Raw genomic sequence first — 10,145 nt, 5'->3', positions numbered from 1 at the left:
GATATGGAATTCTATTTACTCAACTTAAGTTGAGTATTCGTTTCCCTCCTTTCCCAGCCAAGATCGAAAATCCTATATTTTCAATGTCCATACAATCGAGTCCTTAGGTTTCCGAAATAATGTAATAGAAAAAGAAGTGTTTTGAATTATTGCTATTTTACTCGGACCTGTTCTGAAAAGGTCATTTCGATATTGGGAAAGTCCATAAAATTTAGGAACATTAGAGTTCTCGTTAAAACAAACTTCGTTTGGTAGTATCGTTTCCATTTATTTTTTATAATAAACTCTCTGCATAAATTTCAAGTCATGTGTAATGAAGACTATATTCATACACTTCAATTATACAGGTAAAAGAGAAACATCTTTAACAAAAAATGCTACTACTATACCAATATAACATTCAATCGGATTCCATGTGCTTGTTGTCTCGATGTTTTGGTACATGTTAGATGTGGAGCTGAAGTTAGGTAATAACTTGGAAGCAGGCTTCATCCCTGCACACAAATTTGATCAGGCGGCGGCGGTGGAGGTGGAGGTGTTGGTGCACTCTCCGCATGTCTATCTGTGCTGCTGGTGTTAGTCTTGTGAAGTAGAAAAGTCCCTGCAACAATAGTCACGAACCCACATAGTTGAGTAGCTATCTGTGTTGCACTCTGTGAAACCCAATCCTGAAATGGGGAAATAATCATGGCCTTAAGTCAGATAAAAATTATGTATACATATTACTTAAGAAAGGATCAATTTATTAATACACATAATTATGCCAGGATATTGTTTATAGTACACGACTCATCAAGGAAAGAAGCAACCACTTCAATATTACTCCCTCTGTAAAGAAATTAAGAACGTTTAGATCACTACTCTAGTGATCTAAATGCCCTTATAATTCTTTACAGAGGGAGTACAAGATTAATCTTACAGGAACACATAAAATGTCGCATATTTCCACTATCTACATGTTGTGGAGATGGGCTAAAGGCGTACATATGCAAGGCAGTGACTACATTATCGGATTATTCCATGTATTGGTTATGAAAGCCTTAGGCACGGATTTTTATGGTTATTTCTACTTGCCGGCTATCAAGACGAGGGGTGGCATCTTGGTTGCTTGGATTAGTCGCGCAGTTTGGATGAGCAACGTCCACTTATCGGACAATTGTGTGACGTTTCTGGTCTCCCCCTCCGTTGAAGACTATTGGTTGTTGGACAAGGTCGCTTTCCTCGATGAGATGCGAGATGTCCTACTAGGCCACTAGGTCGTCATTTAGGGACTTAAAAATGCTCTACCGCGACGAGGACAAGAGCAATGACAACCTCCACCGCTTCATGGTGAGGAGATTATGCCGTTTCCTCAATGATTGCAAACTTAAATAACTTTACTGAATCAGCACAAGGTTATAGAGGAACAACTCCACCTTAACGCTACAAAGTGTACATCACTAGTGTTGAAGAACTACTTCAACCTATTGCGCCACATATCGCTCTAGAAGCAACTATAGGCCGATATGGCAGCATGAGTGCAGTCCAAAACTCCTTAAACACAAGATCATAGCCCAAGATCTTAGATTAAAACACCAAGTTCTGTTATAGGCAGTGAGTACATAGGTTGGTTAGAAACTAGAGATCAGGACCTCTATTTAGGCCTTGTACAATGCAAGGTGCTTAGGAGAGGTGCTTGGAGAAATAAACTAGGCTTTTCTTAAGCACCGGTGCTTATTTGTACAGGGTAGACGCTTAATTAGGCGTCTCTCCTGTAGAAATAGGCACTGGTGCTTGAGAAAATCTGGTTTATTTTTCTAAGCACCTCCCTAAGCATCTAGCATTGTACAAGGCCTTATAGGGCTTTAACAAGCCTTCACATCTTAACTTCTACTTATAGCTAGAAGACTCTGGGAAACATTACTTAAGGTTCAGCCTCTACTCATAGCTAGAAGACTCTAGAAACATTACTTAAGGTTCAGCCTCTACTCATAGCTAGAAGACTCTAGAAACATTATCTATCAGATAAGAAAACAAATACAACAACTTGTGTTCTACCCGATTTTGCGAATACTTTTGAGATTGAATGTGATGCAAGTGGAACTGACATAGGCAGCGTGCTTATGCAAGAGCGCAGATCAAAGCAAACAAGCAAACCATAGGGGTGACCCGATCTTCACGAACTGAAGATGGATGCGGGGAAGAACATAAGCAGAGGAAAAGGCTCAACAAGGACAAGATTCACAACCAAACACACTTCTCATAACCAAAAGTTAACATAGGCGGTACATCTTGATCCAAACACCACAAAGGAAGATGGAAACCAAAAGATAGTTCATCTCCATGGGGTCTTGAATTCGTAGAGGAATCTTCTCCACAAGGGAGGTCTTGAACTTCAATAGAGTTTCTCCACAAGTGGGAGGCCTTGAACTCACTTGAGGATATCCCATTGGGTAGATAAAGGAGCAAAGCTCTCTAAGTTTGTGTTCTAAACTTTGTTAAGCCTAGAGAGGAGGTGAGCAGAGCCCTTTCGTCCCGCATTCCAGGATACTATGGTGAAGACCTCTATTTATAGGGCTTTGAGAAGCTTTCACATCTCAACTTCTACTTCTAGACAGAAGACTCTAGAATACATTACTTACTTAAGGTTCAGCCTCTACTCATAGCTAGAAGACTCCAGAAAGATTATCTATAGGATAAGAAAACTAATACAACAAGCAATGACTTATGGACCACCTTGTCTAGATTGGAGTAGAAGTATGTAAAAGTCAAACGGTTTTGACTTCTGTTTTTCTCTCTTTAATTTTCTCTAATGTTTCTCATCATTCTTCCGTGGTTGTTGGGAAACTGACCTCGAGTTGTCTTCATAAAGGGCTTGCTCTGGGTGGTAGAGAGTCAAGTCTACAACATTGAATGTGTTAGATATACCCATCTTGCTTGGAAGATCGATCACATAAGCATTATTGTTTATCTTCCTCGGAATAGAAAAGGGCCCATAATTTCATGCCTATGCCTCCCTTTAACACCTAAAGGCGGTCTTTCTTTCCGGAGGTATACCATCACCAACTTAGAATGATTTCGACCTCTTCTGCAGTCAGCTAACTGTTTATACTTCTGATTATGTGCTTCCAAAACCCTACGATCTTCAAATAGTTCAGTGTAGTTATCAGCAGAAGACAATGCTAATTTTTGGTTTCCCCTTGATGGTAGCTTTATCAGGTCCACCACATGTCTTGGAACTTTAGTGCAGATAATGGAGAAAGGACTCCTTCATGTCGATCTATGCCTTGTGTTGTTGCAGGAGAACTCGAAAAGAGATAAAACCAAATCCCATTGTCCCTTTCTTTCTCCACATGCAACGGATCAGATTACCCAAACATCTGTTCACCTCTTTAGTTTAACCATATGTTTCTGGGTAGGCAGTGCTAGAAAATTTTAATTCAGTGTTGAATTGCTTCTACAAAGTGAGCCAAAATGCCGCAAGAAACTTGCTTTCACGGGCTAAGATGGTCATCGGAACACCTGAAGTCTGACCACTTCCCAAAAGAAAAGATTTGCCACATCATGAGCATCTAGTGTCTTGTGTCATGGAATGAAATGAGCCATTTTAGAGAATCGGTCCACCACCACAAACACAACATTACTCCCTCGTCTTGTTCTTGGCAAACCCAAGACGAAGTCCATAAAGATATCCTCCCATGGAATGACAGGAATAGGTGAAGGCATGTATAACCTTGTTTTTGGACTTGACCTTCGAAGGTTTGACATATGGGTCACTTCTGAACAAAATTCCTAGCATCTCTTTTTCAGAAAGGGCATCCTGGTGCATGTAGCTCCCACTTACGCAAGGTTCGGGGAAGGGTCCGATCACTTTGGGTCTTTCGTAAGCAACCTTTCCCTACATTTCTGCAAGAGGTTGTTTCCAGTACTCGAACCGGTGACCTCATGGTTACGAGGCAGCAACTTTACTGTTGCGCCAAGGCTCCCCTTCTCAGCATCTCTTCTTAGTTGTGGCCAAAAGTAACAAGCCTCAAGGTTAGCGATAGTCAACATGGCCACTAAAATCACTTGAATGGAGCTCTCTAATCAGCTTGAAACGTAGAAACTTCTTTGGATGCATAGACGACCATTCTTGTAGAGATAGCCATCATGCACAAGATAGTCTTCACCTAATGGCTGGTCTCCACGCCCCTGCCGATGTCTCTAGCAGAGGTTCCCGGGTACTCCACCCCCACGCCCGTGGTGCCGGACCCTGTCCTGGTCACGCTCCACCCCCCGCCACGGACTGGGACGGACCCGCTCCTGTGCGCGGACCCCGTCACTCTGCAGCTCCTCCGGCCTCTCCACGCTCCTCTCCATCGTCCGCCCCGCCCACCTCCTCTCCGTCGGCCGTGTCTGCGGTGGCGGCCTCAGTGGTTACCACTCCGGTGGCTGCCCACCTGCTGCTGCCGCGGACGACAGCATAAACCAGGCGGGGCAGGTTGACCTCGACGCCGGTGACGTCCTCGGGCCGCAGTGCTCGGATCGACGCTGCCAGGCCGGCGAGCAGCCCGGCACTGCCCATTCCTGAGCAGGCAGAGCTCCAGGGCGCGGTACGGAACCTCGAGCCAGGTACCACGGACATTCCTGCTACTACTTCTACTTGCTCGTTCTCCGCACTTGAGTCGGCTCCGCTCGGCCACCTTGCGAAGGTCGCGGCGGACTCGGCGATTGTATTCAGGGGAGAGGTTGCTCCCCATTTAGTCCAAATCGAGGCAATCCGCGCACGGGAAATCTTGGATGGGCAGTTGGCCGAGGCTCGGGAGCGCATGGCCAATCCTTCAGCCATCGGGTCTCCTGGCCTGCCTCCCCACACGCGGCAGCACGGCCGCGGTTGTTGAGATCCGCGGCCGCACCCGCTCCCGCACCGCCGCCCTTCGCGCCCAAAGCGCCTCTCGTGTCATGTGGTCAAGCAGCCCCCCGATGGCTCCTTGATGTGGACCCTTATTTGGAACATCCGCAGCTTCGGCCAAGATGGCCGCCACCGCCAACTCGCCGAGTATATGCGTGACGAACACATTGACATCGTGTCCATCCAAGAAACCATGCTCACAGAGTTCTCCCTTTTAGAGCTCAAGCGCTTGAGCTCTCACTTGTTTGCCTGGCATTGGCTCACATCTAGTGGGATTGCCGGGCACTCGGGTGGCTTCCTTTTATGCGTGAAGGATGCCACATTCGAGGTAGGTAGCATGGACCGAGGATCGAGCTCTTGAGCTCTCACTTGTTTGCCTGGCATTGGCTCCCATCTAGTGGGATCGCCGGTCACTCGGGTGGCATCCTTTTAGGCGTGAAAGATGCCACCTTCGAGGTAGGTAGCATGGATCGGGGTGAGTTCTACGTCATCATGGAGCTCTTTGAACGGGCGGTTCACTTCAAGTGGGAGGTCATAATCGTCTATGGTCCTGCCGACCACAGCCGGTCGGCCTCCTTCCTCGACGAGCTTATGAGGAAGGTGTCGGCTACCCAACTCCCGGTAGTGGTGGGCGGCGACTTCAACCTCCTCGGCTACGCAGAGGATAAGAGTAATGACCTAGTCAACTACCCTCGGATGCAAATGTTCAATGGCTGCATTGCTGAGCTCGGCCTCCGAGAGTTAGATAGGGTTGGTGCCAGATTCACCTGGACCAACCAGCAGGTAGACCCGACCCGCTCCGTCCTCGACCGGGTCTTGGTCTCGCCAGAATGGGAGCATCGCTTCCCCCTTGCCTCCCTCCGCGCCATCACCCGTATCGGCTCGGACCATGTCCCCCTTCTCCTATCCTCGGAGGATGAGCGCCCTGCCACCCCCACCTCCTAGATTCCGCTTTGAGACGTTCTGGCTAAACCAGAATGGCTTCACCGAAGCCGTTCGGGATAGATGGGTGGAGGCACGTCTCTCCTCACCGTGCCCTCTCGGTTGTCGACGATTGGCATTTTTGTGCCAAACGCGCGAGGCAGTTTATGAAGGGATAGGAACGAATCTCGACTGCGACTTGCGGGAGCGCAAGAAAGCCATTCTCGAGTCCATCCAGGCCCTTGACCTTCGGGCTGGCTCCGTTGGACTAGCCCCCAACAAGTGGTTGCTGCGGTATGACCTTGAGGATCAACTCACGGTCATTTACACTGACGAGGAGGCATATTGGCGTCTTCGTGGGGCACAAAAGTGGGTCCTTCAGGGTGACGCCAATACGGCTTACTTCCAAGCCATCGCCAATGGCCGTAGGCGGCGGAACACTACCCTTTGCTCTGGGATGGGGTGACCCTCCTGCAGCACCCGGCGGACATCCGGGCCCATGTGGACGGCTTCTATAAAGCCCTCTTCTCCACCTCCCCTCAGGGAGGCCTAGCTTTAGCGGCAAATTTCTGGAGTGGCCACCAGTGCGTCTCTGCCGCGGAGAACCCTGCCCTCACGGCACCGTTCTTTGAGGAGGAGGTCTGGACTACTATTAAAGGCATGAACCCAGCATCCGGCCCTGGGCCCCGATGGACTCCCGATTAAATTCTTCCAGACATTCTGGACTATGATCAAACGCGAGGTGATGGTGGTAGGACTAGGGTTCCTACCGGGCCTCCGGCGTAGATTGTATGGACAAGGGGGAGGAGGACGAGGGCTAGAGCGGGCGCGCCGGCGATGAGGCGCCGTCGCGGCTGGGGTTAGGTGCGGCGGCTAGGGTTCCGGCTCCTTGGGGAGCCGGGCAACAGAAGATTATAATATCTTTATTGCTTGCCTCAAACGGTGTCTTACAACTAGTATTTATAACTTTAGCCTAAGATAACTTGCCTAATATAACTTGCCTAAGATAACTTGTGGGTCAAGCCCCTAATACTAATGCCCGGTGGGCCTCTTTCTGGTATAGACCAAACCGGTCATAACATCTCTCCCCGCCTGCGCAAACAGCTCGTCCTCGAGCTGAAAGTCTGGATAGTGTTGGCGGAATTCGTCACGCTGCTCCCAAGTAGCCTCCTCCTCCGGAAGGCCCGCCCACTGAACGAGGACGAACCAGACGCCACGACGGAGCTGGGCCTGCAACACCTTTGCCGGCTCGGGAAGAATGCGACCATCAGCGAGTGGAGGAAGCGCCGGAGGAGCCGCCGGTGGCTCGCCACGGAAAGGCTTGAGCAGCCCAACATGGAAGACGTCGTGGATGCGAGCGCGGGCTGGAAGCTGAAGACGATAGGCCACCTTCCCAATGCGCTCCAAGATAGGGAAGGGCCCGGCGTAGCGAGGGCCGAGCTTGCGCTTTCCGCGCGGGTCGAGTGACTGCGTAGAGCGGTGGAGGAGACGCAGCCACACCCAATCACCCACCGCGAACTCCGCCTCGCGATGATGATCGTCGTAGTAGTGCTTGGCCAGCTGATGTGCCTGAAGGAGACGCTGACGAACCTCAGCAAGCATCTCGTCACGAGTGCGGATAAGGTCACCCGCAACCTCCGTCCGAGCCGTCTCCGGGTCCACCGGAAGTATAGGCGGGGGTGGTCGACCATAGACCACCTCAAACGGCGTCGCGCGCAGGGCGTAGTGATAAGAGGTATTGTAGCAGTACTCCGCCCAAGAGAGCCAATCCACCCAAGCGCGAGGCCGATCACCTGTCCCACAACGCAAATACATGGCAATGACCTTGTTAACCACCTCGGACTGACCATCTGTTTGAGGATGGAACGCCGTACTCAGGCGGAGTTGGACACCCGCCATCCTGAAGAGATCGCGCCAGACATGGCCCGTGAACACTGGGTCCCGATCACTGACGATCGAAGCAGGGAACCCGTGGAGACGGACGATGCCGTCAAAGAAGGCCCGGGCCACTGACGCCGCCGTGTACGGATGGCCGAGCGCGATGAAGTGGGCGTACTTGGAAAAGCGGTCGACCACCGTGAGAATGACCGACTTGCCGCCCACCTTGGGAAGGCCCTCGATGAAGTCCATGGAGATATCCGCCCAAACCTGAGACGGCACCTCCAAAGGCTGAAGTAAGCCAGCCGGCCTCAGGGTCTCCGTCTTGTTGCGCTGGCATGTCTGACAAGACCGAACCCAGTCGCGAACCAGGGCGCGATCGCCAGGGATGTAGAAGTCGGCGCGAAGACGATGGAGGGTTTTCTGCACACCCTCATGACCCGCCGAGTGGGCGAGCTGTAACACCTGGTGACGGAGATCATCATGCGCCGGAACAAAGATCCGGCGCCCATGGAGAAGCAGTCCGTCAGAGAAGCGCCAAGGCTCCTCCAGGTCGCCGGCCGTGAGCTGCTGCTGAAGAAGGACGGCGTCGTCGGCCGTCGCAGTGGCGCGGCGAATGTCGGCGAAGAGACCGAACGTCGGCCCGGAGCGGATGCACAGGGCCGCCCCGGCGGACTCGCGACGGGACAGCGCGTCGGCCACGATGTTAAGACGGCCCGGCCGATACTCGACGGAGAAGTCGAAGCCGAAGAGCTTGCTGATCCACTGGTGCTGCGGCACGGTCGACAACCGTTGGTCCAACAAGAACTTCAGGCTGTAGTGGTCCGTGCGAATGTGGAAGGACCGTCCCCACAAGTACGGCCGCCAATGACGAATGGCCTGTACAAGGCCAATGAGCTCCCGCTCGTATGCCGCCAGCTTAAGATGGCGTGGAGCGAAAGGCCGGCTGAAGAAAGCAAGGGGCCCATCGCCCTGATGAAGCACGGCGCCGAACCCGGCACCCGAGGCGTCACAGTCCACCACGAACGGGCGGTCGAAGTCGGGCATCTGGAGGACGGGGCCCGTCGTGAGGGCCCCCTTGAGGGCCTCGAACGCCGTCGTCGCCTCGTCGTCCCAGGCGAAAGCGTCGCGGCGAAGCAACCGCGTGAGGGGCGCCGCGATGAGCCCGAACTCCCGGATAAATTTCCGGTAGTAGCCGGCGAGGCCGAGGAACCCGCGGAGAGCCCGCGGCGAGTGAGGCGTCAGCCATGCAGAGACGGCCGCCACCTTGTCGGCGTCCATAGCCACCCCGTCGGCCGAGATGACATGGCCGAGGTAGGCGACGGTAGGTGTCCCGAACGAGCACTTCGAGCGCTTAAGGTGGAGGTGGTGCGCCCGAAGCGCGTTGAAGACGATGGCGACGTGTTGGAGGTGCTCGGCCCAGGTGGCGCTATAGATAAGAATGTCATCAAAGAAAACAAGCACAAACCGCCGTAAGTAGGGTCGAAGGACGTCGTTCATCAGGGCCTGGAAAGTCGCCAGGGCGTTGGCGAGGCCGAAGGGCATCACCAAGAACTCGAAGTGGCCATGGTGGGTGCGAAACGCCGTCTTGGCGATGTCGTCTGGATGCATGCGCACCTGATGATAGCCCGACCGGAGATCGAGCTTGGTGAAGAAGCGCGCCCCATGGAGCTCATCCAAGAGCTTGTCGACCACCGGTATAGGGAACTTGTCCTTGAGCGTGAGCGCGTTGAGGGCGCGATAGTCGATGCAGAAACGCCACGTGCCGTCCGACTTACGGACGAGAAGCACCGGCGCGGAGAAGGGCGACGTGGAGATCCGGATGATGCCTGCCGCGAGCATAAGGGCACACTGTCGCTCCAACTCATCCTTCTGCAGCTGAGGGTAGCGGTAGGGCCGAACCGCCACGGGGGTGGAGCCCGGTACGAGGTGAATATGATGGTCGTACACCCGGGCGGGTGGAAGACCCCGTGGCTTGTCGAAGAGGTCGCGGTGCTGCTGTAGAAGGGGATCCAGCAGGGGGTGCTCGGCCTCCTGGGACGCGGCGGCCAGCTGGAGGTGTGGCACGGCTGGCGCGGCGCCCCCAAGGCCGTCCCACCGGATGCGGCGGCCCAGCCGCCAGAACGTCATCGAGAGTGCGTCGAAGTCCCACAGGATGGGCCCGAGGGTCCGGAGAAAATCCACCCCGAGGATGAAGTCGAAGCAGCCGAGGTCGATGCCTGCACATGTAATGGAGAAGTGCTCGCCACCGATGGAGATGGGAACGTCGCAGGCGAGCCCATGGCACCGGAGGCGATCGCCGTTTGCCACCGTGATCCGCAGGCGCTCCCCGCCAGTGGTCGGCAGTGCTAGCCGACGCATGGTCGCCGCGGGCAGGAAGTTATGGGTGGAGCCAGTATCCAGCAGGGCCACCAGCCGCTCGCCATGGACTGTCACCGGTAACAACATGGTCCATTCGCCACGGATGCCGACGAGA

General features: G+C 53.2%; 1 protein-coding gene across 6 annotated transcripts in view; it reads right to left on the bottom strand.

The window, feature by feature from the left end:
* Positions 1 to 247: 247 nt before the first annotated feature.
* The window catches only part of LOC109759320 (probable magnesium transporter NIPA2), a 64,267-nt gene continuing 54,369 nt past the window's right edge, over positions 248 to 10,145 (bottom strand). For all 6 annotated transcript variants that reach the window (XM_020318139.4, XM_020318144.4, XM_073501304.1 and 3 more), the window contains one exon: positions 248 to 668. In XM_020318139.4, the coding sequence (XP_020173728.1) occupies positions 489 to 668 (180 nt within the window). In that variant the 3' untranslated portion in view covers positions 248 to 488. The remainder of the gene's footprint in view (positions 669 to 10,145) is intronic.

This window comes from Aegilops tauschii, chromosome 6, assembly GCF_002575655.3.
Source record: "Aegilops tauschii subsp. strangulata cultivar AL8/78 chromosome 6, Aet v6.0, whole genome shotgun sequence".
NCBI classification, from domain to species: domain Eukaryota; kingdom Viridiplantae; phylum Streptophyta; class Magnoliopsida; order Poales; family Poaceae; genus Aegilops; species Aegilops tauschii.
The sequence above is the reverse complement of the archived record's forward strand: the minus strand, read 5'-3'. Positions and strand labels throughout refer to the sequence as shown.